The following is a 27,796-nucleotide window of genomic DNA, read 5'->3' on the forward strand; positions in this document are numbered from 1 at the left end:
TGGCCTAGACACGTAACAGCACCTTCAAAACTCAGGCGTCTTTTGCCTTTTACCTCTTCCATCACCAAAATCTCACCCTTGCTGTTTTTCCACGTGCTTGTTGCCTTGTGGTCACAAGATGGCTGCCGCTGATCCAAGGATGCGCTTCTTTGAAGGTAGGGCACAAAGAAGTATTTTTGGCAGAGCTTTTCTTTTCATAAGACTCACTCTCAGTGGAGAGGAAAACGTTCTCTATAAAACCCCAGAAGGTTTCCTTCATGTTTTATTAGCCAAACTCGGCCAGTTAGCCATGCCTAGCTACAAGGGAATCTGGGAAAGGAAGTACATGGCTTTTCAATTTCTGTCATTGAAAATAGGCAAGGGTTGGGGATGGCTTTGGAGTAGACAGCTAAGACTATCTGCCATAAGAATAAGTAGAAGTGTGGTTAAATAAAAATTCCCCTTGTAAGGCCAAAGAAAAGGTTTTAGAATATGTCTACAGTTTTAGTTTTTAACAAAAGGAAGTTTTGTATATCTCTATTATTTAAGGAAAAAAAAGACAGACCTATGTATATGTGTATATTTCACTTCTATACAGTTTTTTAAAAGCAGGACAGCTTCAGAGTCCTGCATTTCTTTGACCCAATTTGTCCCAGGGGAAAATCATAAATATGTAAAAAGTTGTATAAGGATGTACCTATGTATTAGAGTGTGGTATGTGTGTGTATCTACAAGAGCAAGAAGGAGGAACAACCTGGTACATCCACTTTTTACTGCTCTGCCAGGCACCAAAGTTGGCTACAAGTTGGCCTGGAAGGGGCCCTGGACCTCTCCTTTTTGTGTTCTCCTCGGTGTGGTTTGCATCTTAACATGGACAAGATGAAGCCACTCTTTCTAGCTCTACCTTAATCCTTGTCCTTCCTGGGAGGGTTTGATTCATGCCCTCCCTGATACATTCAGAATCTCTGCCTTGTCTCAGCACTTGAGTCAAACCCAGCAGACCTGTCTCCTCCTTGCCCCAGGGTTGATTCCCTCCCAGGAGAACCCATACAAGGAAACTTCAGTTGAGCCACCACACAGGTTCTTTCAAAATACCAGTCATTCCCCCCATTGACAGGGCCTAGGCTCAAACTGAGATCCCTACTACAAATGAAAGCCAGTCTGACTCCCAGCTGGTGCAATGAGCGGCTTCACAGGCCAAGGGACAGCAAATCTGGACCCTGAACCTCTCAATCCAGTTGAGGGAACAGCAGGGGAATAATCTCGTGGGACTGAAGTCTCTTCTTAGAGCCATGATATATCACTTGACTCTGCTGCTTGTAAAATGAAATGGGAATTATTCATTATGAAGGCTTGTGATTTGTTCATTAGCCTTAAAAAGGAATGTTAGTAAAAACAGCAGTTCAGTTCAGTTCAGTCGCTCAGTCATGTCCAACTCTTTGCGACCCCACGGATCGCAGCACGCCAGGCCTCCCTGTCCATCACCAACTCCCAGAGTTCACTCAGACTCACGTCCATCGAGTCAGTGATGCCATCCAGCCATCTCATCCTCTGTCGTCCCCTTCTCCTCCTGCCCCCAGTCCCTCCCAGCATCAGAGTATTTTCCAATGAGTCAACTCTTTGCATGAGGTGGCCAAAGTACTGGAGCTTCAGCTTTAGCATCATTTCTTCCAAAGAACACCCAGGGCTGATCTCCTTTAGAATGGACTGGTTGGATCTCCTTGCAGTCCAAGGGACTCTCAAGAGTCTCCTCCAACACCACAGCTCAAAAGCATCAGTAAGGGTTCCTAAACCCATATAGGTGATTAAAGTGAACTAAGTTTCACTTGCTCCTGATGTTGTAGGCAGAGTAAAGCTATCTTATTTGCTAAGGAAACACACAAATATATTTCCTAGCCAACTAAAATGCTAGATACTAAGATCATTTAGAAATTTATACTAAAAAAGAACAGTCTGTACAATGGAAATGAAACCTAGCCAGTGATGAAATTATTAAAGGTGACATAGCCTTGCAGGAACTATTGACTTTAAGGTCTCTCTAAGCTAATGAGAATGTTCCAAGCATAGGGCCAGAATTTTAGTGCTAGACAGAAGCTTTGAGATAATAGCATCGCTTGTCGAGTGATTACTACGTGCTGGGTGCTGTCTTGGGTGTTCTGCATACTTAGGCAGCAACACAAGAAGTCCACACCATTTTTCTTCCCACTTTTACAGATAGCGACTTGCCAAAGTCCAGCCAGTAAATGGTCAAGCATCAGGATTTGAGTCGAGTAGTTTAACTCTAAAGCCTGTGCTCTCTCACACCTCACAATAGCACAGTGTCCCACATTTTGAGGTGCTTTCTGCAGGCTGCAAACGAGTGAACTGGGTCAAGACAGATTTAGGCCAGAGAGAGGATTGCACAATGGTGTCCGTCAGTGTCTATGTCCTCAGGGAGAGCTGCAGTCTCCAGGAGCTCTCCAAGACCAGCAGATACTCCACCAAATTCCACCAGGAGTGGAATTTCCAAATGCAGATTCTTGAGCTCTTGCACACGAGAGAAGCAAGCACTGGCAGGCCCAGCACCCTGTGTGTTAATAAGCTTGTAGCTGTGCGGCAGGTGTAGAGGGTTGTCAGTGGGGCCCTGCTCTTTACGGGGAGTAATAACACAATACTGGACACAGATTCACTCCCCAGTAATAAACCTAGAGCCTCAAAACTAAAATTTGTTAAGGAAAAACAATTAGGCTTCATAGGATAAAGCATCATTCAATGGCCCCTAACTCTCAGGAAATCTGCTTCCCATAACCTGAATTGTGAAAATACCCCCATCCTGCCCCAAATGTAGGTATCACCCTCCTCAGACCAAAGTGGAGGAGAGTTTTGGGTATCCAGGGCCAAAGGAACACACGTGACCTTTTCAGGCACAACAGACAAGAGCTAGTATATTGCCTCCATCCCCAGATCCTCTCAGAAGGGGCTAGAGGGTCAGTACCCCCTTTCTGCCATTCCCAACCCTCCCCTCTCCACCACCCTCTTCTCCCAAACTGACGGAGAGGCAAACAGTCACAGGTGACTCTGTGACTAGTTCTGGGGCTCCTGATATCTCACAAGAGGTGTGTAGTTTGTCAGTTGTGTTATAACTGCATGGCATCCGTTTATAGAATGAGGTTTCTCGTCTTTCAGTGGCTACCAAAATTTGCACAGCCCCCTCGACATTCGTCTCTATATAGTCAGCCAGCACTGAAATCCCTTGTGCGCTCCTGCTGGGAGTTTGCCCTTCTAAAGGGCCAGGGCTGAGCGTGAGTTTCTTGTATGTTTCTGGGCGCCATGCTCCGGCCAAGCAGCCGAAGCTAAACTGGAAACAGAAGCGTCCTTTAAAATCTAACTCCTCAGCTCCTGGGTAAAGCAGCAGCACCTGAGCTGAGAAACCAGTGGCTCAAGGGCTCCACCATGAGGAAGTCAGGAGATGCGACCCCAGGCAAAAACGTTTCCTGAATCTTCCAGAGGGGGACCACCCACAGGAAGCCAAGGGCTTCCAGCAGTAATTTGGGTGCATTCAGTGAAAAAATGGGATTTAAAGCCACGACAGCTGGGTTGGAGTCCTGCCTCTAACTTTTACTAGTTGTGTGGCCTTGGGCAAGTAACTTAACTTGTCTGAGCCTCAGGTCACTTAAAAACTACCGGTTTGGCTGAAAATTTCCTTCAGGTTTTTCGAAAACCCCAAAGAACTTTTAGGCTAAACCAACATTACTATGATACAGTAATTCCGCATAAAATCAGGGAACCAATGAAATGATTGCAATAATATGATTGCAAAAATCACTTCAGTCGTGTCCGACTCTGTGCGACCCCATAGACTGCAGCCTACCAGGCTCCCCAGTCCCTGGGATTCTCCAGGCAAGAACACTGGAGTGGGTTGCCATTTCCTTCTCCAATGCATGAGAGTGAAAAGTGAAAGTGAAGTCGCTCAGTTGTGTCCGACCCTCAGTGACCCCATGGACTGCAGCCTTCCAGGCTCCTCCATCCATGGGATTTTCCAGGCAAGAGTACTGGAGTAGGGTGCCATTGCCTCTTCCTATAAATGCTAAGGTATGTATAAAGAATATTTTATTAAGAATTAAGTGTTCAAAATACAGTGAAGCACACATTTTTCCTCTTAGAACCTGGACACCGTTGTTACTGGTGAGGCACTGTCGAGAGCATACTCACACACACTGGAGATGCTTTTTTCCTGATGTGTGAACATACCAACCTGGAGAAATGAACAGAGAGCAGCTATGGTTGTGAGAGGTGGCATATGGGACAGAAAGCCCAGATGCACAAGTCACCTAAAAAGGTCATGTAAAGCAAGGACAGTTGTTTTTTCCTTTTTTTTTTGTTTTTTATTACCGACTGATCATACAGGCCACAGACACCACATTCTTTTGAAACAACCGTGCTCTTCTGAGACTCACAACTCAGCTCAGCTCCTTGCTCCTCGTCACCTTGTCCTCCAGACAGTACTTTCCTTTCACTGAAGACTGGAACACCTGGCTCTTGGGGACCACCCAAGGTGCAAATTCCAGACTGTCAGCTCCTGGATTGAAACACACATAAACACCCAGGTTCTTTCCTGTCACTTGGTTTTGTTTCCAGAACCATTTTCTGCTTTAACTATGGTCCTTTTGGTTGCAAATCAAGAAGCCTGGGCTTCCTAGGTGGCACTAGTGAGGAAGAATCTGCCTGTGATGCAGGAGACGGGTTCGATTCCTGGGTCCGGAAGATCCCGTGGAGGACGAAATGGTAACATACTCCAGTGTTCTTGCCTGGAGAATCCCATGGACTGTGGAGCCTGGGGGGCTACAGTCCAAAGGGTCACAAAGAGTAGCACAAAATGACTGAGAGACTAAGCACATGCAAGAAACTTACCTTGAACTATCTCAGGCAAAATACAGGCATTTATTACCTGCACAATGAAAAGTTGCGAAGAATTGGGATAGGGTTGGACTTTGGCATTAGAGGTAGGACCTTTTCTCTAGCTTTGTTATTAGAATAAAAGTGAACTTTTCCCTTTTAGTTTCAGTTGGAAAACACCTTAGGTAAGGACCTGGCCCCACGTGGATCACATTCATAATGCTGTGCCCAGACAGATGCAGTGTGCTTTGTGCAGACGAAGGAGCTTTGGCAGCGCTGTGAGAATCACGTGGTGGGAACAGAAGCAAGACCTCCGAGGATTAAGTGGCTGTTATTCCCGGAAGGGAGAGCAGAAGAGATATTCTCCTCAATCCCTCTCAGCTTGTAATCAAGCAGAAATCATGCATAGAAATTTGTATCCTGGACTCTACTGCCAACTTCTTAGGTTCTAGATTGTCAATTTTTTCTGCCGAGAATCTCTCTTAAGTGCCCATAGCCCCAAAAGAAAAAATACATGAGAGCGGTACCTCTTTGGGGAGCAAGGGTAGGAGCAGAGTGTGGAAACTGTGAAAAAGCAGCTGTGGAGAATGGAGAACAAGTTTACCGGGAAATTGTACTGATTGTCAGACAGTGCTGACGTAGGTGCTAAAACTGTATGTTTGGGTCCCACCAAAATTCATATTGAAACCTAGTCCCCAAACAACAAAAAAAATTTTTTAAATGAAACCTAATTGCCAGTATGGTGGTATTCGGGGGTGAGGTCTTTGGGAACTGAGTGGATCATAAAGGCAGAGCCCTTATGAATGAGATTGCTGTTTAGTTGCTAAGTCATGTCTGACTCTTTTGTGACCCCATGGACTGTAACACACCAGGCTCCTCTGTTCATGAGATTTCCCAGGCAAGAATACTGGAGTGGGTTGCCATTTCCTTCTCCAGGGGACCTTCCCGACCCAGGGATTGAACTCACGTCTCCTGCATTAGCAGGCAGATTCTTTAATGAACCGCACGAGGGAAGCCCATGAATGAGATTAGCGCCCTTGTAAAAGAGCCTTCAGAGAATCCCCCCTTCATGTGAGGGCACAGCCGGTAGGCAGCTTTCTATAAACCAAGAAACAAGGTTCACCAGACATTGCATTTGTTAGCATCTTGATCAGAGAAGGCAATGGCACCCCACTCCAGTACTCTTGCCTGGAAAATCCCATGGATGGAGGAGCCTGGTAGGCTGCAGTCCATGGGGTCACTGAGAGTTAGACACAACTCAGTGACTTCATTTTCACTTTTCACTTTCATGCATTGGAGAAGGAAATGGCAACCCACTCCAGTATTCTTGCCTGGAGAATCCCAGGGACGGCGGAGCCTGGTGGGCTGCCGTCTATGGGGTCGCACAGAGTCAGACATGACTGATGCAATTTAGCAGCAGCAGCAGCAGCATCTTGATCTCTGACTTCCTAACCTTGAGAACTGTGAAAAATAAATGTCTTGCTTAAGCCACCCACTCCACAGCAGTTTTTGTATAGTGGCCCAGATGGACTAAGACAGTAGGTAATCATGAATGTAAAGGGGATCCAATTTGTCTTATATCTCTTTTTCTCTAGCAGTATTTGGCTGCGGGGGTACAAACAGGGAAAAACTCGATTGTTGTTTCATAACAGAATGGAGAATTGCTTCGAATTGTCTACGTAGGGTAGAAAACACAGATAAAGAACAGAGTTCAGGGTATTGATAAGAATGTTACTACTAGTAATATGATATATTGTAGAACTCAGCTGGATACAGAGACAGGAAGAAAGGCTCATGGATTAAGAGAAAGTAGATGAGAGACAGCTGAAGGGGGTGCCACTTGGGTCAAAGAGTGGTAGGAGGAATGAAGTAATACCAACATGTGTTTATCTGCATACACAAATAGAAAATATATACAGTCCTTCACTAGGATAGCCCCTGCATTTATAAAGAAACATTCTTACTCAAAAGGCCATACATCAAATGACAGAGACATGATGCAGTTTATTTCAACATACTAAGGCAAAAAAAACGAACAGAACAACTCATTTCTTTGGAAAAAATCAAATTGTATATATGCAGGGTTGGCTTGTTTCACCATAATGTAAAATACATTAAAAATGTTTGCATATACCACATTCAATAAAGCTTTCTATGTACATAGTAGATATTTGCTTTGCTAAATGACCAGACATTTGGAAAAATCAAAACACAGTTGTAAAACAGAGTCAAATATATAAGTTAAGATTCTTGTAAACTTAGAAAAAGGCTGAACTGTTATATTTTTACCTGTGTAAAAAAAAATTCTTCAGTCTTTCATTTTCACCTGTATTTTCTTTAATAGAATTAAGCCCCAAATTTGAAGGCTTAAATTCTTTCATCCTAATGCCTTGGGACTATTAGATTTTCCTTTGAACCTGTAGCTGTCTAAAAAAGGAGCAGACCATTTAAAGGAAGGGAAAAATAAAGATATCCAGATTTCCAATCTGTGCCACTAATGTAGATTATGAAGAGTTCCTGAGTTGCCTACCCATTTACTCATCTTAGTTCAAAAACATAACAGCTGGTTACAGGATTAAACTGGCATTCCTGCAGCCCATCAGCTTTCTTAATCACAGAAAATTATTGACATGTGGCCCTTAGCTTAATCTGAATAACTGTAATTTAGGAATTCTATGACATGATGTTAACATATTTAAATGTAAAATGCAAAATTCTGAATATTAAAGAATTTATTTTTTAGCTATACAAGATGGTATGTTTTCCATGAACAAATGAAAATCAAAATGGCAAAAGAAGCTGAAACATCTGAATGTTTCAAAATGAGTGAAAGGAAACATTTCATATATAAAAACATGACTGAGGTAAGCTCAAATTATAAGAATAGTTGTTTATTTTATTTTCATATGTAACTGAAACAGCAAAACAGCCCTGTCTGAAAGCACTGGAGCAAACAGTCTTCCTGAGTCCTTTCAAGTCATGATTCTACATGCTACAGTGAAACATTTTTAATAAATGCAATTTGTCATTGAATGACTAGTTTTTACATTCTTAAATAATAAACTTAATTTTAACTACTATAGCAATGATTTAAATACATGTGCTGTTAAAACAAAAAAGTTATAAACATGTTCTGAATTATTTTCTTTGCTTGTGAGATAATATTAAAAAGAGATTCTACAAGTTCTTGACTCCCTAAGAACTAAGAACCAAAATACTGAACATAATAAATAAATATGAAACCTGGAAGCTCGGAAAAGGGGATAGAGTACTGAATATAATAAACCAGTGTATTAAAAAATCCAGTATTTCAGTATTAAAACTTCATCTCACTACAGTTAGGTAGATTGCTACGATAAACAAGCTTCATATTAAGGCACCTGTCATTACCTATGAGAAAGAGGTGGATTCAAAACAAAGGGAATATGCAATATAAAACTTTTTTCATTTATTCTTATGTCACTACCGATATATTATCAACTTGAAATGTAAGTTTTTGTATTAGCAGTAGATGAATATCTTTGAACATATTACCTGAATTTAGTTATGTTTATGATACTATAATTAATGTATGTGATATCTTAATTGAACTATATGATACTTTAATGGGAAAATAGGCAAAATCAAGTCAAGATGGATAGCAAGGACTAAATATTAGAAACATGGTATCTTCTAAGAAAAAAGCAATATATTGTAGTGACAGTGACTACAAGCAGATCTTGGCCAAGCCATTGAACCTGACTGAGCCTCACCCCCTCTATCTATAAAATTTCAATCTTGCCTGCTCTATCAAACTCATAAGGCTGTTTTGAGATCAGATGAGGTGATATAAAAACACTCAGCAAACTCTGAATCCTTGAATAAGTATATGGTATTATGATAGGCCAAAATAGCTCATTTCTGATATTCTCTCTAACAGATAAAGTCATGGCCTGTTCCTTTTGCATCCACTTGAAAACTCCCCGTCGTAATGCATTAGGTAGTTGTGGACTGAATGGAGCAAAAAGTTATGCAAAGAGAAAATCTCTAATCCTTATTAACCAGAATTGTACACAACAGTTTGCTGTGGGTGGGGAAACCCACTGCTTGCTTAGGCTCAGGCTACCTCTTGACACTTCCCTCCCATACAGGGAGCAGACTTCTCAGAGACCTTGTGGGCTGGCCTTGCCTCAGTCTCCCTCACCATCTGCTATCCTGTGACATGCATAGTTCCAGAAAAGAATTGAATCTCAATAACAGCATAAGAGAGTTTTAGGAGTATAAGAAATATAGCTGCGGTCAATTACAGGGACACTTCTCAGCTTGGCACAAAGTGGAAATGGCTCAATAATCCCCACCAGGCCCTCCCTTGCTTGGACCACAAGCCCTTCTTCCATGTAGAAAATAGTTCTGGGGTAGCTTTTTCCAAACTATGTTCTGAGGAACATTAGGTGAGATGTTAGGTGAGATGTTAACAGGTGAAAAACAGATCTTTGTTAAGTATGTCTGGAATATGCAGTGTGGTATACGTTGATGTACTGCAGAATTTCTCAGTGTTTGATGTACCAACTTCACATTCCAAAGAGGAATGGAGCATACAACATTTCCCAAACTCATTTGACCACAGAATCTTTTTTGTTCTCCCCACAAAAGACCTAGACAGGCTAACAGCTCTTATAATACTCTTTGGGAAATACCATTCTAGCTAATTCACCCTGGTTTTAAACATTTCAGGGCTACATCTGGCTAAAATGATCCTTTTAATTTCTAACGGAGCAGAATCATTTTGCTTACAGGGTCAACTATCATGAAAACTTCAAGGATTCCACTCTTGAATATTCTGCCCAAAGCAGCTAAGAACCAAATGTCCTTAACTATAACGCTGAGAAAGTCAAAGAAGTTATTCTCATGTTAATGACAAGTACAATCTTTTTGAGGAAATATTTACATTCTTCTAAAACATTAAAAACACAAAGATCTAATTCTAGATCTTAGGACCTAGAATCACAGTTACTTTGAGGAGACGGAGAATTTTATCACATCACTGCAATTAACACTATTAATAATAATAATAACAGGAGAGGGAGAAGGGGGAGAAAGAGAGAAGGAGGCTGCAACAGCAGTATTGGCTGAGAACCCATGTCGTGTCTCAATCCTCATACACACTATGAATTTAGGACCTGCTATCACATTCACTTTAGGGTTTACATTCATCTGAGGTTCAGACAGATTAACTGACTTTCCAAGGGTCACACAAAGTAGGACAGAATCTCAAATTCTATCTGACCCCTCACCCCATGGTCTTAACACAGAATGCCATCTTATATTTTAGGGATGAAATAAAATCATTTGGAGGTCATACTCTGATAAACAGTAAAATTAAAGGATATTTCTATAAATCCAACTTGATTGATATTTGGTTTCAGATTTCCTTTTGAGCAAATTCCTAAGCCCTAAAGGAGATATTTTGGGTTTGTGTTTCATTTTTAAGAAGAGAAAAATAGGCTGCTATTTACCAATGATTAGTTTCGATATGGGGAGGGTTTTAAAAATCTGCATCTAAGGTGAAGACATTATCTGTAGTTTCTGCCATAACTGCAAAACGCTGATACTCTGAAACTCGTTTCTCAAAGAAATTTGTTTTCCCCTCTAAGGAAATGTTTTCCATAAAATCAAAGGGATTTTCTGCTTGAAAAACCTGAAAAGAAAAGAAATATTGTTAGACATTCTGAAGAAGCAAATTGCATCACATAAGAAGAGCAACAGATAACTTGGGTCTCCCAACACCATGTATCATCACCTGGAGATCACATATTCCCTAGGGTCCTGGAGGCAGCCCAAGACGGATACATTTTAGGATGACTAAGATCGCCTACTAGCCTCTTAAAGGAACGATACTAGCAACTCTGGTGTTCTCAGAAATTGAAAGAAAAAAAAAGATTATTTCACGAAATAGAAGATTTAATACCAAACTAAAATGTTTTCACAGCTTGAGAACTCTAAAACACCAAAGATATTATAGGCATTTTCCACAGGTATTATTACTATGTGAAGAGCCAACTCATTAGAAAAGACCCTGAAGCTGGAAAAGATTGAGGGTGAGAGGAGAAGGGGGCGACAGAGAATGAGGTGGTTGAATGGCATGACTGAATCAATGGACATGAGTTTAAGCAAACTTCAAGAGATAATGAGGGACAAGGAAACCTGGCATGTGGCAGTCCATGGGGTCCAAAGAGCTGGACACGACTTAGCAACCGAACCACCACTAGGCTGTCACATCTACGTGATACTACAGAATATTACGTTATTAACAATGTTCTGTGGACCTAAATGTTTCTCAGTTGGCAGGAGACGTGTAATCTTCAGATTGCTGTTAAGGAACCACGATCAGGGAAGACAGACTAAATGCTGTCTATTGTAACCCCAAACAGAAAATGGAACACAAATTGACAAGAAGCTTTTTCACTGCTTCTGAATTCAAGAAGCAGGCTTGGAGATACAGCTTGATGGAACTGAGACATATTGATGATTCGCGAGGAACAATAAAAGAGAATTCTTTAAATTTGGAATATTCAGGCAGTAATTATGAATACCAGAGAAAAGAACATATTCAAATAACCCAATTAGAATGGACAAAGGATCTGAATGGATAAATACTTCTCTAAAGAATACCTACCGAAGGTCAATAAGTATATGAAAAGATGCTCAAAATCATTATCCGTTAGGGAGATGCAAATCAAGGCCACAATAAGATACCATTTCATACCACTTCACACTAGGATGGCTGCTGACACTTCCCTGAAGGCTCATATGGTAAAGAAATCTGCCTGCAATGCAGGAGACCTGGGTTCAATCCCTGGAGAATCCCCTGGGAAAATCCCCTGGAGAAGGAAATGGCAACCCACTTCAGTATTCTTGCCTGGGAAATCTCATGGACAGAGGAGACTGGCAGGCTATGATCCATGGGTCGCAAAGAGCTGGACATGACTTAGCGACTAAACACACAGGATGGCTGTAGGTGTGTAGTAAAAAAGACAACTTATTGTGGTTATCACTTCATGATGTATGGAAGTCACATCATTATGCTGTGTACCTTGAACTTAAACAACACTATATGTCAATTATATCTCAACAAAATTGGAAGGAAAAAAAAGACAGTAAGTGTTAGTGAGGATGTGGAGGAATTGGAACCCTCGTATACTGCTGGTGTTAATATAAAATGATGCAGTCTGGTAGTTCCTCTAACGATTAAAGATAGAGTCACTATATGACTCAACAGTTTGTTTTCTAGTTATGTATCCAAGATAAATGAAAACATATTTTCCCACCAAAACTTACACAAGAATGTTAATAGCAGCATTATTCATAATAGCCAAAAAATGCCACCCAAATGCCACCATCAACCGATAAGTGGATAAACAAAATTAGGTATAATTATACAATGCAATATTATTTGGCCATAACAAGGAAAAAAAAGTACTGATACATGCTAACGTGAATGGAACTTTAAAACATTATATTGACTTTGTATATACCATGTACCAGTATACAGTATGCACTATATATTGTATGATTCCATTTATATGAAGTGGGAATTACAAAATAGGCAGATCTGAAGAGACAAAAACTAGATTAGTAATGCCTAGGCTATGGTGGGGGCTTCCCTGGTGGCTCAAGGGTAAAGAGTCTGCCTGCAAGGCAGGAGTCTGGGGTTCGATCCCCGGGTTGGGAAGGTCCCCTGAAGGAGGGCATAGCAACCCACTCTAGCACTCTTGCCTAAAGAATCCCGTGGACAGAGTAGCCACACAGGCTGCAGTCCATAGGGTCACACAGAGTCACACACAGCTGAAGCAACTAAGCAGCAACAGCAGGGCTATGGGGGGATGGAAGAAACAAAGGTAAGTGACTGATTGCTAACTGGGAATAGAATCTTTTTGTGGAGGGATAAAAATGTTCTCAAATAGATTGTTGTGATAGTTGTACAACTCTGCAAATATACCAAAAACCATTGAATTGTACATTATTAATAGGCCTATTGCATGTTCTGTCATTTATATCTTAATAAAGCTATGTGTATTTTTTTCCCAAAAAAAGCAGACATGCTGGGTGTGGTTGATGTAGTGGAACTCTGAAACTGTGTCAGAAACTGTTAAAAGGCAGTAAAAATGTGAGCTTTCACTCATGGCAGGATACAGTGGAAAGTGCACTGGACAGTAGTCATAGGGTCACTAGATTTTAAAACTGAGCATCTTCCAAATCACTCACCGCATGAGCAAAACAGCTAAGGCCAGCCTCAATCAAGTAGCTTGGTTTTGACACACACAAGTACTTGAATATTTACTGACTAACCCAAAACTAAGTTGAAAACAGCATTAATGTGGCTTCTGTTTGGAATTCTGTATAAGTGACAACCATTTGCTAATTTAAATAACCTCTTATTTTACCAAAGTGTGTTGGTCCCTCAGCCGTGTGCAGCTCTTTGCGACCCCATGGACTGTAACCCGCCAGGCTCCTCTGTCCATGGAATTCTCAGGCCAGAATACTGGAGTGGGTTGCCCTTCCCTTCGCCAGGGGATCTTCCCAACCCAGGGACTGAACCCAGGACTCCCACATTACAGGCATATTCTTTACTGTCTGAGCCACCAGGGAAGCCCCAAAATTATCATTATAAAAATAATTTCTTTTCTAGCTCCTTGAGTTCAAAGTTTTTTAGCTCATGCATTTAAAATTGTCTCGCTTTCTTAATATATGCCTTGAAGGATACAAATTTTCCTCTGGGGATCCGTTTGGTTGCATCTACAAATTGTGAGATACAGTAATCTTATTGTCATTTAGTTTATGTTTGCATTTTTAATCTCATTTTAAAGGACACAGTTTTGACTTCTAAGTAGATGGAACTTTCTGGTAATCCTTTATTATTCATTTCTAATTTTATTGCATTGAAATCTAAGAGTCAGTATAATTTCTGCTTTTTGGAATTTACTGAGATAGTTTGAAGGCCTGTGGAGACTGAGGTTTTGTACTGTGTCCAGATTTTCTTAGGAGGCATGTTTTGTATACCTACAATTAGCAAACTTTCCAAGGAAAACTAGACCCACAGGTCTGTAATTTTCCAATAAGTAGAAGGAGGATGTGTGGGTGTAAACATATGGTGGTGGGTTAAAAGATAGTGAGTTCATTTTAAGGCTTTAAGGAAGCAAATTAGTTTTATTATGATAAACATGTAACTTAGAAAGAAAAACAATTTCTTTTAACACACAATTTATAAATTTCAGAGGTCATATCTTTATCTCATTAATGATCAGCAAAAGAGAGGATCTTGCACCTAAAGCAATAGTGATATTTTACAATTTATAATTACCAAAAACCTTTGTCCCATCTGATTCTCATCACAATATCTTTGTAGTTACCAGAAAATAAGTGCATTATCAAGAGAGTTAATGATTACCCACAAGCATCATGGATTTTATAAGGCTTCTCAATAACTTAAACTTCTATTCCCATGAGAAATCGGAACCTAACATTTCTAATTAACAGTATAATATTGATACACAGGAAACTGTGATGAGTGTCACATTTATGATGCATACCACGTGGCCACCGGGTGCTCACTTCCTGCATGTGTGACACTATTCTAAGTGCCCTAGGTGTGCCGGCTCATCAGCAGGTGTTTGTGGTGCATGTGCGCTCAGTCGTGCCCGACTCTCTGTGACCCCGTGGACGGCAGCCCACCTGGCTCCTCTGTCCATGGGATTCTCCAGGCAAGGACACTGGAGCGAGTTGCCATTTCCTTCTCCAATAATCTGTGGTAAGGATCACTGCTATTATCTTCATTTTACAGATAAGGAAACTGAGACAGTGGTTAAGCGATTTGCCTAAGGTCACATTGCTAGCAAGTGGTGGAATCGGGCTTCAAACCCAGGTAGTGTGGCTGCAGCCTCCATCTCATGTGAAAGACACCCATGAAAATTCAGGTACATTATCTCTGATAAACAAAATGACAGAAATAACTTAAAGACAACTGACTTCAAAGGGTCAAATTATGACAGCTAATGTCCTCCTAATAATGATTTCCTACTTAAAAGCATTAAGCCTCAAATTACAACAGAGACACATGGGGATTTACCTCAGGGTAAACATATATTGGCATGTTAAATCCAACTACTTAAAGATGGTCCTAGTAAACAGATACCTACAATTATTATAAAATAATTTATTGAGCTTATTAGTTCTATGATTTATCAGCCTCCTACTTCTGTTAATGAATTTCATTTTAAGTTTCATTTAAGGATTTTGCAAAATCAACTGGTTCGGGTAAAACAAGCCTTTCATGGACAATTTACAAAATAGACTAGTTTGGGGAAGAATGGATACATGTATATGTACGGCTGAGTCCCTTTGCTGTTCACCTGAAACTATCACAATATTGTTAACTGGCTATACTCCAATACATATTAAAAAGTTTAACGTTAAAAAAAAATAAGACTAGTGTGTTACAAACGCTTTCAGTGAAATATAGTATGTATTTTGGAGTCCTTACCTGATTATAACATTTTAGCCAATAGTAATATGTTTGAAACACCTTACCTTTGAGAATCCAAGTTCTGTAAGCAGTCTGTCAGCTACAAACTCAATATACTGTTTCATCAGAACGCAATTCATTCCAATGAGGCCAACTGGCAAGGCTTCTGTTAAAAACTCCTGAGACATAAATAAAAACAGAATAAAGTACAAAGAAAGAACAATAAATAATAAATATTTTCCAAAGAAAAAGAGGGTTTTAGCTTTCTTAATCTTCTAAATCACTGATCTTGTTTGAGGAAAGTACACTAGCATTAATTCTTGCAACATGGCCAACAATGCCCATTTGCTTAAAAGGTTTGGGGTGCTGCTATTCACACTATTTCACATTCTCAAGTAGCCAAAGTAAACTGAAACTAACTACTACATTACTGGTATTTTTAAAGTAGTACTTGTAGGACCCAAATTTATATGCTTTCTCAATAGAAAGAAAGGAGATATTTTGTTGTGAAATATCTAGAAAAAGATTCACCTAAGATGATTGCTGTGGTGAACATGACTTAAAAGGGAGCTGGGAAAGAAAAAACAATTAACAGAGAAAATGAGAAAGTATTAGAAATGGATCTGAGCATTGGGAGACAAACTGAACTCCATTGTATTGAATGACAGCGAAGTGAAAGTCACTCAGTTGTGTCCAACTCTTTGCAACCCCACAGACTATAGCCTGCCAGGCTCTTCTGTCCATGGAATCCTCCAGCCAAGAACACTGCAGTGGATTGCCATTCCCCTCTCCCAGGGATCTTCCCAATCCAGGAACTGAATCCAGGTCTCCTGCATTGTAGGCAGATTCTTAATGACAGTGGTGAAGTGTTAATAGAGGAAAAATAAACATATTAACCATTTGGATTTAGTTCTAAAAGTGATACAAGATACCAAAATCTGGGATTTCCCTGGTGGTCCAGTGGTTAAGAATCTGCCTTGCAATTCAGGGGTTGCAAGTCTGATCCCTGGTCGGGGAAGTAAGAGCCCATATGCCTTAGAGCTACTGAGCTCTCGTGCACATGCTGCACCTAAGACCCAATGCAGCCAAACCAATAAATAAAAAACAGATAAATTCTAAAAAAATACCAAAATCCATTTTATGACTTTTCTCTCTTCAAATATGAAAACTTTTTTTAAGTGTAAAAACTTACTTATTTTTCAACTAGCTCTTTCAAATGATAAAAATACATTCTAAGTGAAGCATCTGTGTCTTTCTATTTAGAGATCTTTACATGCCCATAAATCACATTTTACTATTCACTAATTCATTTATTTCTTCATTCTATGAACATAGGATGCATGCTTAGAGCTAGATATCTTGCTAGTTTTTTAAGAATACAACCAACAAGGACCTACTGTATAGGAAAGGAAACTCTGTTCAGTGTTACGTGCAGCCTGGATGAGAGGGGAGTAATAGGGGACAATGGATACATGTACATGTATAGCTGAGTCACTTTGCTGTATACCTGAAGCTACCACAACATTGTTAAGCAGCTATGCTCCAATTTAAAATAAAAATTTAAAAAAAAAAAAAAAAAGGAATTCAAAACAAGAAACCATCACTGCCCTCTAGTAGCTAAAAATCTAAAAATCTAAAGCTAAGATAATTAGAATATTTGGGTATGGCATGAAATTTGATATATAACTGAAATTTTAAAATAGTCCTGAAACAAATTTTAGTATACATAAAATCTTAATATATAATAAAGACTGGCTTATAAGCCAAATTTTAACTTGACATAATAATTGTAATACATCATCTATTGGTACTGCCAGGTTGACCATAGAATATTTCTGATATATGTTTTGACCTACAAAATGGCAATTTCATGAGTCAATCTAAAGCAGTCAAACATCAAAGAGAGATGTGCTACTTATATAAGCATCCCTGCTTACCTGCTCAATTTCAACGGCATTAACAATGATCTCTCTAACCCTTTCTTCTGAAGGCTTATTTACCAAGTATTGAAACATCAGGCAAGCAAAGTCACAGTGAAGCCCCTAAAACAGAAGAAAAATACCACTGTCAAAGAACGTTTTATCAGTTATTTTCACACAGTGATATATCAGGCTTTATATAAGCTAGGAATGCAACACTGAACTTCTGGAAGATGGAAGAAGGATTAACAGGGCCAGGATCTTCTTTTCCCCAAATCTCATTAAAATGCCAATCATAATAACCTATAATGAAAAATTTTCAAGGCCAGCGAATCTCAGTTAATTAACATGAAAGAAGAATTAACGAACAATAACAAAACCAACAAATCTGCAACCAAAAGCATTTTGGAAAGGAAACCAAAGTAAGAAAAACCAAAAATAAAATTAATTTATTTTTAACTTTTTAAAAATTAAGACAGATTGAAAAACTCAGATTTCAAAAACACAACAGTTATATTAAACAAGAATGGTTCAAGATAAAAATAAATTCAGTGCGAGGAAAATGGAAACTGAAGAATTAAGGATACCATCTGAAGCTGTGTAAAGCAGAAATGACATTGCAGAAAACTCAAGACAGAAGTAAACAAATTTGTGAAATACCTTGAGAATAGAATTGTTGTGCAAATACATGAAATGTTATAGAATCTTAAATAATTGGAAAACAGTGCAAGGAGACTCAGCCTACAATAACTGGAATTTCAAAACACAGAACAGACGGTATAAAGCTGAAAACAACTGAAAAATTTTTCAAAAAGTCAAAACGAAAAAGAGAAGGTGGTCAGAGACATAGAAGGATGATGGAGTTCTAAACAAAATTAACAATTAGATACTGACAACCAGGCAGAGTCAATTAACATTTCTAAACTACACAGAAAAAGAAATAATTTTGTAAGCCAACAAGGGAGGAGAGGAAGGAAGGAATATGCACTTTAGAGGATTAAACATCACAGCTGTTTACCCTTTTCTAAAAGACTCAACAAAAAACCAAAGACAATTGAAAGATGAGGCTCAAATCAAAGGCTGTATTCCAAGGATTATTTTCCTAGTTAAATTGTCATTCCCAGAAGAAATCATTAAAAAAAAAAACAAACAAGAAAAAGCCTCTTTAAATAACTAATTTTAGAAAATTTACTAGTAAAACATACTCCTCCCACTCGACTCAAGAGGATATTTCAAATGACCAAAGGCAGAATTTCAGATATACTGCTGATAGGTGATAATGTAAATATCGATTAGAACCAATAGCTAGCTACCAATTACAGAGATGAGTATGAAAAAGGAAGGCACTTGTAACTGTTAAATCAATAAGAGAATAAAATTAATTTTGAGGTTTAAAGCGACTCCAATCAAAATCCCAGTGGGACTGTTTTTAAGTTAAAACATTAATCTGCAAGACTAAATGAGCAGAATCTTTCAGGAATACTTTAAAAGTTTTGAGATTTAGCCTACTAATTATTAAAACGTAAAAGACTATAATAATGAAAATAGTTTGTTACAGCATGAAATTTGTCACACAGGTTAAAGGAAAAGCCTTGAAACAGGTTTTAGTATACTTGAATCCTTAATATATAATAAAGAAGATATCAGAAGTCAATGGAGAAGGAAGGATTACTTAAGGAGAATTGGAAGAACTTCCCAATTGTGGTAGAAAAGACATATTCATATATTGTTAGGTGGTGCTACAAATTGTTATTGTATTTCTGGAAAGAAATCTACAAGTAAGTATGATGGCCTTTAAAATGTTATTGTTCAGTCACCTAGTCGTATCTGACTCTTTGCAATCCCACGGACTGCAGCAGGCCAGGCCTTCCTGTCCCTCACCATCTCCTGGAGTTTGCCCAAGTTCACGTCCATTGCATTGGTGATACCATCCAGCCATCTCAGCCTCTGTCGCCCTCTTCTCCTTCTAACTTCAATCTTTCCCAGCATCAGGGTCTTTTCCATTGAGTTAGCTCTTTGCATCAGTTGGCCCAAGTATTGGAGCTTCAGCTTCAGCATCAGTCCTTCCAAAGAGTACTCAAGATTAATTTCTTTTAGGATGAACTGGTTTGATCTTGCTGTTCAAGGAACTCTCAAGAGTCTTCTCCAGCACCGCAGTTTGAAAGCATAAATTCTTCAGCACTCAGCCGAGGGATTGGGGGCAGGAGGAGAAGGGGACGACAGAGGATGAGATGGCTGGATGGTATCACTGACTTGATGCACATGAATTTGGGTGAACTCCAGGAGTTGGTGATGGACAGGGAGGCCTGGTGTGCTGCAATTCATGGGGTCGCAAAGAGTTGGGTACGACTGAGTGACTGAACTGAACTGAAACGTAGAAATGCAGAAAATAGTCTAGAAGGAAATATCAATACAATATGAAAGGCGTTTTGAGACTGAATGATTTTATTTTTTAATTCTCTGTAATAATCATACATGACATTAATTAAAATAACTAGAAATTTAAAGACATGAAACAACAAAATGTAATTACACAAAGCATTTTGTGGCACTTGAAAAGTACTTTCATATATACTATTTCATTGTATTTTAACAAAACCCTGTTAAGATGTATAGTTGAAGAAACTGAGGCTCAGAGAAATTAAATAACTTGAAAAGGTCAATATGGAAATAAGCTAAGAAGCCAGGATAAGTCAATCAATGTGAGCAGAATGGCTGTAACCATCTAAACCCTGAGAAAAGAAGATCAATGATAAGGTTTCTGCACTTGAGCTTAGAGAGACAAGTACAGTATACGTTATGGAACCTAAAATAGGGACAAGTTCAGGTTTCAAAGGTATATGCAAAAGAAAGAGTGGTCAGTTTTCCTTAATTGGGTCAGGAAAGTTTTAAGTGGCAACTTGTGAGAAGGTAATCAAGAGCTGGAAAAAAGGAGGTGTAGTAAAGGTGGAAAGAGTGTTGCAGACAGAGAGACAAGATTTAGTTACTGACTGAATGTGGCTAAAAAAATTAAGAAGCAATCTAAAATGACTCCCAGATTTCAAATTTGGATGATTGGATAGAAGATAGCTTTGCTCAATGACATAGAGAAAACAGGAAGAACATAATTTGGGAGAAAATGATGAGTTTGATTTCCTGAAATACTAGGCTTGAGATATCTGTGGAGCCTTCCAGGGGAAAATATCTAAACATGCACGTGAATATATGGGTTTGGAGCTCAGGAAAGAATAACTGGGCTAAAGATAAAGTTGTAGTTTTTATAAGCACCTAAGTGGCAGATGATTCCATGGGAATAAATAAGATCAACCAGGAGGCCATGTAGGGGAAGGAAAGAGGCTAAGGTGGGAACTCAGGAGTACTTTGATGCATAAAGATGCACAGAGGTTGAGAAGAAACACTAAGAGAGCTAGGAGGAAAACACAGACTTAAAACCCAAGGAAGAAATGACTTCTTATTTCAGTTACCAGGATATCTGTGTCACCATAAGCATTTTCAAGGGAAAGAAAACTGAATGAACACCAGCTAGGAATACAAATAGAACTAGAAGACTTTACTCCTTACTTCATCTCTGCTGATGAGCTCATTGGAAAAAGTGAGTCCAGGCATGAGTCCTCTTTTCTTTAGCCAGAATATAGCAGCAAAAGATCCTGAGAAGAAAATTCCTTCTACAGCAGCAAAGGCCACCACCCTTTCCCCTAGGGGAGAAAAAAATAGCTTCACTTTCTGAAATATTAATATATACTGCAGACATGTTCAAGCTTACCTATGGATAATATATGTTTTTACATATATATTTTTTTAACAACCATATCATAACTGTTTTGCCAAAAATAAAATCAACAAGACAGCCAAGTCTTCGATGGAAGAAATTTGCTACTTCAACCTACTAGAGCAGAAAAGCACCTCTACTTCAGGTGCTTTGTTCAACACTGGACTCCTGCAGGTCTTGAAATCTGGAGAGCCTTCCACACTCAAAAAAAAAAAAAAAGTGATTTATCTGTGCGACACATGCCTATGGGTATGGGTGCAGGTAGATGTTTTTGAATGCAGTATGTATATACATGTATGTTTGCATACTATGCTTGGTTGACCCCTTTGAAAACAAAAATAGCTCTTTAGACTAGTGAGCTGCTTGTTTTAGCATGGAGCTTTATCATTTATTTACATAGATTACTATATTTTCATCTTACTGTTAATAAGAATGGATAGTTAAAATGGAGACATTTTTCAACATAAATGTGATATCACGTGAACATTTATTTGTAAGGGAACAAGACTATAATTTTATACATCTGTGACTAAGAGGAACATTGTCATTTTAACTATGCTATGCATTCACATGAATGCTGCTGCTGCTGCTAAGCCACTTCAATCGTGTCCAATTCTGTGAGACCCCATAGATGGCAGCCCACCAGGCTTCCCTGTCCCTGGGATTCTCCAAGCAAGAATACTGGAGTGGGTGGCCATTTCCTTCTTCAATGCATGAAAGTGAAAAGTGAAAGCGAAGCCGCTCAGTGGTATTCGATTCCCAGCTATCCCATGGTCTGCAGCCTACCAGGCTCCTCCATCCATGGGATTTTCCAGGCAAGAGTACTGGAGTGGGTTAACACTGCCTTCTCCACACATGAATGCTACGGAACGAAAATCATAACAGAAATAATTACAGAAGGCTATTCTTTTTGGAGAGGATTATAGGATGATAAGGGGTGAAGTGAAGTGAAGTGAAGTCACTCAGTCGTGTCCGACTCTTTGCTGAGCGACTTCACTTCACTTCACCCCTTATCATCCTATAATCCTCTCCAAAAAGAATAGCCTTCTTTTTTTTTTACAAATTTTCAAGAATAGATGTGAACCACAAAGAGACTTTCAAAATGCTTCTTATAAAAGCTATAATGAATTGCAAAGGCATCATGATTTGTCTTAGAGATAGGGAAGTATATATTTTTAACATGCAGCTAACTCTATGATGCAATGTATTAAGATTGTGGAACTTATACTTTTTTGATGTTTGAATGTAATTTCATTACATATATTAAAGTTTAATCTGTATATTTAATGTTTTAAAGTTCTTTAAAGATATTTTTAAAGTAAGCAGTAAATGACACTTTTAAAAACTAAGCAGATTGCCATAGGATGACTGCTGCCCTCCTGTATTTTCTCTCTTTCTAGGTTACTTCTCTGGTAGTGTCATGAAAACATGCTTCCTACGAGGCACACCATAATTTTCCATCATGTCCTAGACACACTAATCTCTTCACTGCATATTGAACACTTATGTTTCCCTTTGTTTTTCTCTAAAGCCAGTTTCTCACCATGTGCCTCTCAATCAATTTTGAAATAATTCAGTTCAGTTCAGTTGCTCAGTCGTGTCTGACTCTTTGCAACCCCATGGATTGCAGCACGCCAGGCCTCCCTGTCCACCACCAACTCCCAGAGCTTACTCAAACTCATGTCCATCGAGTCGGTGATGCCACTCAGCCATCTCATCCTCTGTTGTCCACTTCTCCTCCTACCCTCAATCCCTCCCAGCATCAGAGTCTTTTCCAATGAGTCAGCTCTTCACATGAGATAATTAGCTGGGTATAAAATGCAGATCACTCTCTGGTGAGAACCAGGAATCTGCAGAATTTTTCCAAAATTCTCCAGATGATTTTTATGCACATTGAAAACCACTGCTTTTCTCATTATCAAAATGAACTCAAGGCAATGCCACATATGTGTTTCTTCCCTGATATACTACTTACTTGTCCACATCTTACACTGAATCGCTGGTTCTCAATGTGTTAGCCAGGAATCCCTGGAGATCCACAGACCAGAAGGTCTGTGAGGTGAAAACAATTTTCATAGTGATACTAAGGCATTATTTATCATTATTACCATCATTCTCTCATTAATATAGAGTGATGTTTTTCCAGAGGCTACATGACATATCACAACAATCTGAAAAACCTGGTAAAATACTCCTCCCTTTTGTAACTACATGTCTGAAGAAGGCTAGATTTTCTTCATATACTTCAACCAAAACAACAGTCTGCAACAAATTGAATGCAGAAGCAGATATAATCCAGCCATCCTCCTATAAAGCAGACATTAAAAAGATTTGTAAAAATAAACTAGGTTATTCTCACTGATTTTTTTTAAAAATACAGTGTTTCTTTGCATAAATATACATTATTTATTTTAAAATATAATGGATTGTTATTGTTAATTTAATATCCATTAATTAGTAAATATTTTGAAAGTTTCTTGGTTTTAATTTCTAATATGTAAATGTCTGCAGGCTACTATGCTCCTCCGTCCGTGGGATTTTCCAGGCAAGAGTACTGGAGTGGGGTGCCATTGCCTTCTCTGCCATAGATACAACCATATAAATAAAATCACTTTGGAGCCCTCAATAATTTTTAAGAGTGCAAAGGAGTACAAACTGAAAATTTTGAGATCTCCTTCTGCACATAATGAATAAAACCAGAAAGTAAAGACAATCAATTGTGAAATAGATAAGAATAAGAAAGGTACTTAGGGCTACTTATATCAAATATCTGAATATTTTAATTAAATGTAATAAATGTTTATTGAGCAACTATTGTATATGAGACATGTTAATTCTTTCCTTAAAAAAATGTTATTGGATCTCAATTCATCCCACAAGGTGTCTGCATTTAACTTATTTGAAAAATAAGCCTGTTATTGCAAACTGTTCTTGCCTTAATTGAGTACACTAATCTATATATTTGTTTCTGAAAAATATTAGGACTCTGACTTTATTTTAGGGAAAAAAATAAACATTACTCAAAGCATATAGTCTTGCTCTAATATTCTTGTCCGAGTCTATGTGACTGATTCTTTGATTCTTTTTTTAAATCAATTTATTTTAATTGGAGAATAATTACTTTACAATATTGTGATGGTTTTTGCCATACATCCACATGAATTGGCCACAGGTATACATGTGTCCCTCCCACCTCCCTCCCCACCCTATCCCTCTGGGTTGTCCCCGATATTCATCTTTACCTGAAATTATGCACTGACCTTTTAATCTTTCAACTTTTAATTTAATAAACAGAATATATAACAGATTTAGATTATTTTTTCACCAGCTTCCAATTAATTCTTAGGAATAGTGATATTACACCATGTAAAATAGTATTGTATAACCTAAGCAAATTTGATCAAATATAAATTAAAGTTACATACCAAAAGTAGATTTTCTATCTGCGATCCATCGCAAGGCCCAATCTGCTTTTTTCTTAACATATGGCATTGTTTCAATTGCATTAAATAAAAATTCTCTGTAAAAACAGAAGAATTAATGGCAAAGTTATTCACTTGGGTTTTTTGTTTGTTTTCATTTTTGGCTGCACCACGAGACTTGTAGGATCTTAGTTCCCCAACCAGGGATCAAAACCTGAGCCCTGAAATGGCAATGAAAGTTCCAAGTCTTAACCACTGGACCACCAGGAAATTCCCAATTCACTTGTTTTTAATCATAATATATTTGATTCTGCGCAATTTATGGTATGCATAGAATCTGGAGTTTCTCTGTATTTTGGCAAGTCCATAAACTATAGAAGTCAAAATAAAACTCAAACTAGTGGTCTGATACAAAACTGACTAAATTAGAATATTTAATTTCTAAATAAAATGTGCTGATGAACAGTTTTTTAAGTTATAATTTCCAAAGATTTATTGGTCCTAGGCAAGTTTTTTTTAACCCAACACATTACTGAGTAATAGAAAATAGTGTATTCCTAAACTTCCATATTTGAATAATCTTCCCCTATATTTAGTTTCCTAACATCAACATAACCAAGTGATAGATAGAGCTTTGTAAATAAAATCTCAGCAATAATACCTTTTCTTGGGATCTCTGATGTAAGTGTCTATTAGCAAACTGTACATCTCTGAGTGAACATTCTCGATGAGAATTTGAAAGCCATAGAAACAGCGAGCCTCTGGAACCTGTACTTCCTGACTAAAGCGCTCCACCTAAAAAAACAAGGGAAATAAATATATCTGATCCTACGGGCTCTCATTAAACACTGTAAATCAGAACCTGAACATTAGAATTATCACATAAGAATCACCTGTGATGCCACAAACAGGTCAGAAAGACCTTATGAATTATTCTAAGTGGTACTGTTTAATCCATTAACCCACCACAATTAGTTGCATACTGTATTCTTAAGCAATTAAATAAATTGACCTGTAAGTTGGAAATACTACCTATAAAGCCAAATAAATTTTAGAACATCTACCAAAAACAATTATTTTGCTTTGTAGAATTGACCTTAAGTAGATCTACTGAAGCCCCTACCAGTTGATAACGAAAGTTTGCATCTTCCCATTCTTTTTAGTAAGAAAGCATGCCTTATAACCAATCATAATACAGTGGGAGCCAGACCCAGTGTTCTATTAAAGAGCTCTGGAAAGGTTATTAAGGTGCAGATTCTTTATTGGGATTACTATCTAAGACTAAACACAAACTCATGCTTATGCCTTGTAAGCAGTCGTTATTGGTACAATATGCTTGGTTTCATGATATTTGTGGGGGGTGGGGTCAAATACAAATGAACACTTGCCTTTGACACTTCATCAGAAAAAATTTTTCAAGAGTTAAGCTTCATTTGGTTAATTTCTTAGACATTTTTCAGGTTCAGTCTGATTATCTTACTGCCATCACTGTCATTTAACTGCTGAATGAGAACAAAAATAGAAACCAAAATCTCACCAAATTTTCATTCACAATTCCATCACTGGCTGCAAAAAAGGCTAAGATGTGAGAGATAAAATACTTCTCTTCCGATTTGAGCTTGTTCCAGTGAGGAAGATCCTTTGATAAATCAACCTGAAATAAAAAGATTTTCAAAAAATTTAACTTAAATTCTTCTCAAATATAGAAAACTGACTTCTGTCCCAACGGTAAGTGGGACATCTTTGCAGCAAAATGTGAAAAATGAAAAGTTATCACTCTTGCTATCGACTATTTGTGCCCGCTCAAAATCCATATTGAAACTTAATCCTCAATGTTATGATATCTGGAGGTGGAGCCTTTCGGAAGTGATTTGTTGTTGCTGTGTAGTCACTAAGTCATGTCCAATTCTTTGTGACCCCATGGACTGTAGCGCACCGAGCTCCTCTGTTCATGGTATTTTCCAGGCAAGAATATTGGAGTGGGTTGCCATTTTGTTCTCCAGGGGATCTTCCTGACCCAGGGATCGAACCCACATCTCCTGCATTGGCAAACAGATTCTTTACTGCTAAACCACCAGGAAACCCTGGGAAGTGATTAGATCACCCTCATGAATGGGATTAGTTCCCTGATATAAGAGACCTCAGAGAACTCCTTTGCCCCTTCTGCCATGTGTGGACATAGTAAGAAGACATGAACCAGGCAGCAAGCCCTCATCAGATATCAAAACTGTAGGCACCTTGATCTTAGAATCTCCAGCCTCCAGAACTGTAAGAAATAAATTTCTGCTGTTTGCAAGCCATCTACTTTACGATATTATTATATCACATCAGCTCAAACTAACACAATTACAAAGGAACACAACAAAATCAAAACATTATGAAGAATTCTATCTTTTAGCTAATTGAGAAGCTGGCCAGGATGTCCTTTCAAAACATTAACCTAACCTATTCTAACCACGTAAAAGAAATGGCAACTATGTGATGGGATACAGGTGTTAACTAACACTATGGTGGTAATCATTTTGCAATACATAAGTGTATTAAAGCAATATGTTGTATACTTTATAACTACACAATGTTATATGTCAATTATAGCAATAAAGTTGGGAGAAAAACTGCAATCTAGAAGAAATGAAGGAAGGGGCAAAATGGAAAGAGAGGCTAGAAACTGGTAAAGAAGGAACTGAGGTGAATATACTAATGATTTTCAACAACCAGGGCTTTAACATTTTATACAATATTTACCAACGTGTTAGACAGATAACTAGACACCTGTTAAGCAGTTGTACTTGCTACTTTACTGCTAGTTAATCTACTTTTATACCCAGAAGTAATGTCAGACAGGTAATAATCTGGGTTTTAAAACAATTTATAGGTACAGCTTTCTCTGGGAATAGAAATATTTTGGAAAATGTTTATTGGAACTAGTCCTTGGAATTAACAGTAAAGTACTCTAGAGTTTGGTAGAATCTACAATTTTAAAATTGTCTCTAAATGTACCTTGTAGATTTTGTCTCTGGAAGATCTCTTACAAATGTTTCATAGTAATCTCACAAACATTTGAAATGTGTTTTGTCAACAGAGGTCCATCTAAACAAGGCTATGGTTTTTCCGGTGGTCATGTATGGATGTGAGAGTTGAACTATAAAGAAAGCTGAGCGCAGAAGAATTGATGCTTTTGAACTGTGGTGTTGGAGAAGACTCTTGAGAGCCCCTTGGACTGCAAGGAGATCCAACCAGTCCATCCTGAAGGAGATCAGTCCTGGGTGTTCATTGGAAGGACTGATGCTGAAGCTGAAACTCCAATACTTTGGCTACCTGATGCCAAGAG

At 38.5% G+C, this 27,796-nt stretch overlaps 1 protein-coding gene across 1 annotated transcript in view; it reads right to left on the reverse strand.

Annotated features, from left to right (window-relative positions):
• Positions 6,839-27,796, reverse strand: part of RRM2B (ribonucleotide reductase regulatory TP53 inducible subunit M2B) — a 33,588-nt gene continuing 12,630 nt past the window's right edge. Inside the window, exons 3-9 of the mRNA XM_018058322.1 lie at positions 26,003-26,119; positions 25,127-25,260; positions 24,469-24,563; positions 20,836-20,969; positions 17,293-17,397; positions 15,421-15,534; positions 6,839-10,531 (exon numbers count right to left, since the gene is read on the reverse strand). Of these exons, the coding sequence (XP_017913811.1) occupies positions 10,379-10,531; positions 15,421-15,534; positions 17,293-17,397; positions 20,836-20,969; positions 24,469-24,563; positions 25,127-25,260; positions 26,003-26,119 (852 nt within the window). The 3' untranslated portion in view covers positions 6,839-10,378. The remainder of the gene's footprint in view (positions 10,532-15,420; positions 15,535-17,292; positions 17,398-20,835; positions 20,970-24,468; positions 24,564-25,126; positions 25,261-26,002; positions 26,120-27,796) is intronic.

The sequence above is a fragment of the Capra hircus genome, chromosome 14 (assembly GCF_001704415.2).
Source record: "Capra hircus breed San Clemente chromosome 14, ASM170441v1, whole genome shotgun sequence".
NCBI classification, from domain to species: Eukaryota; Metazoa; Chordata; class Mammalia; order Artiodactyla; family Bovidae; genus Capra; species Capra hircus.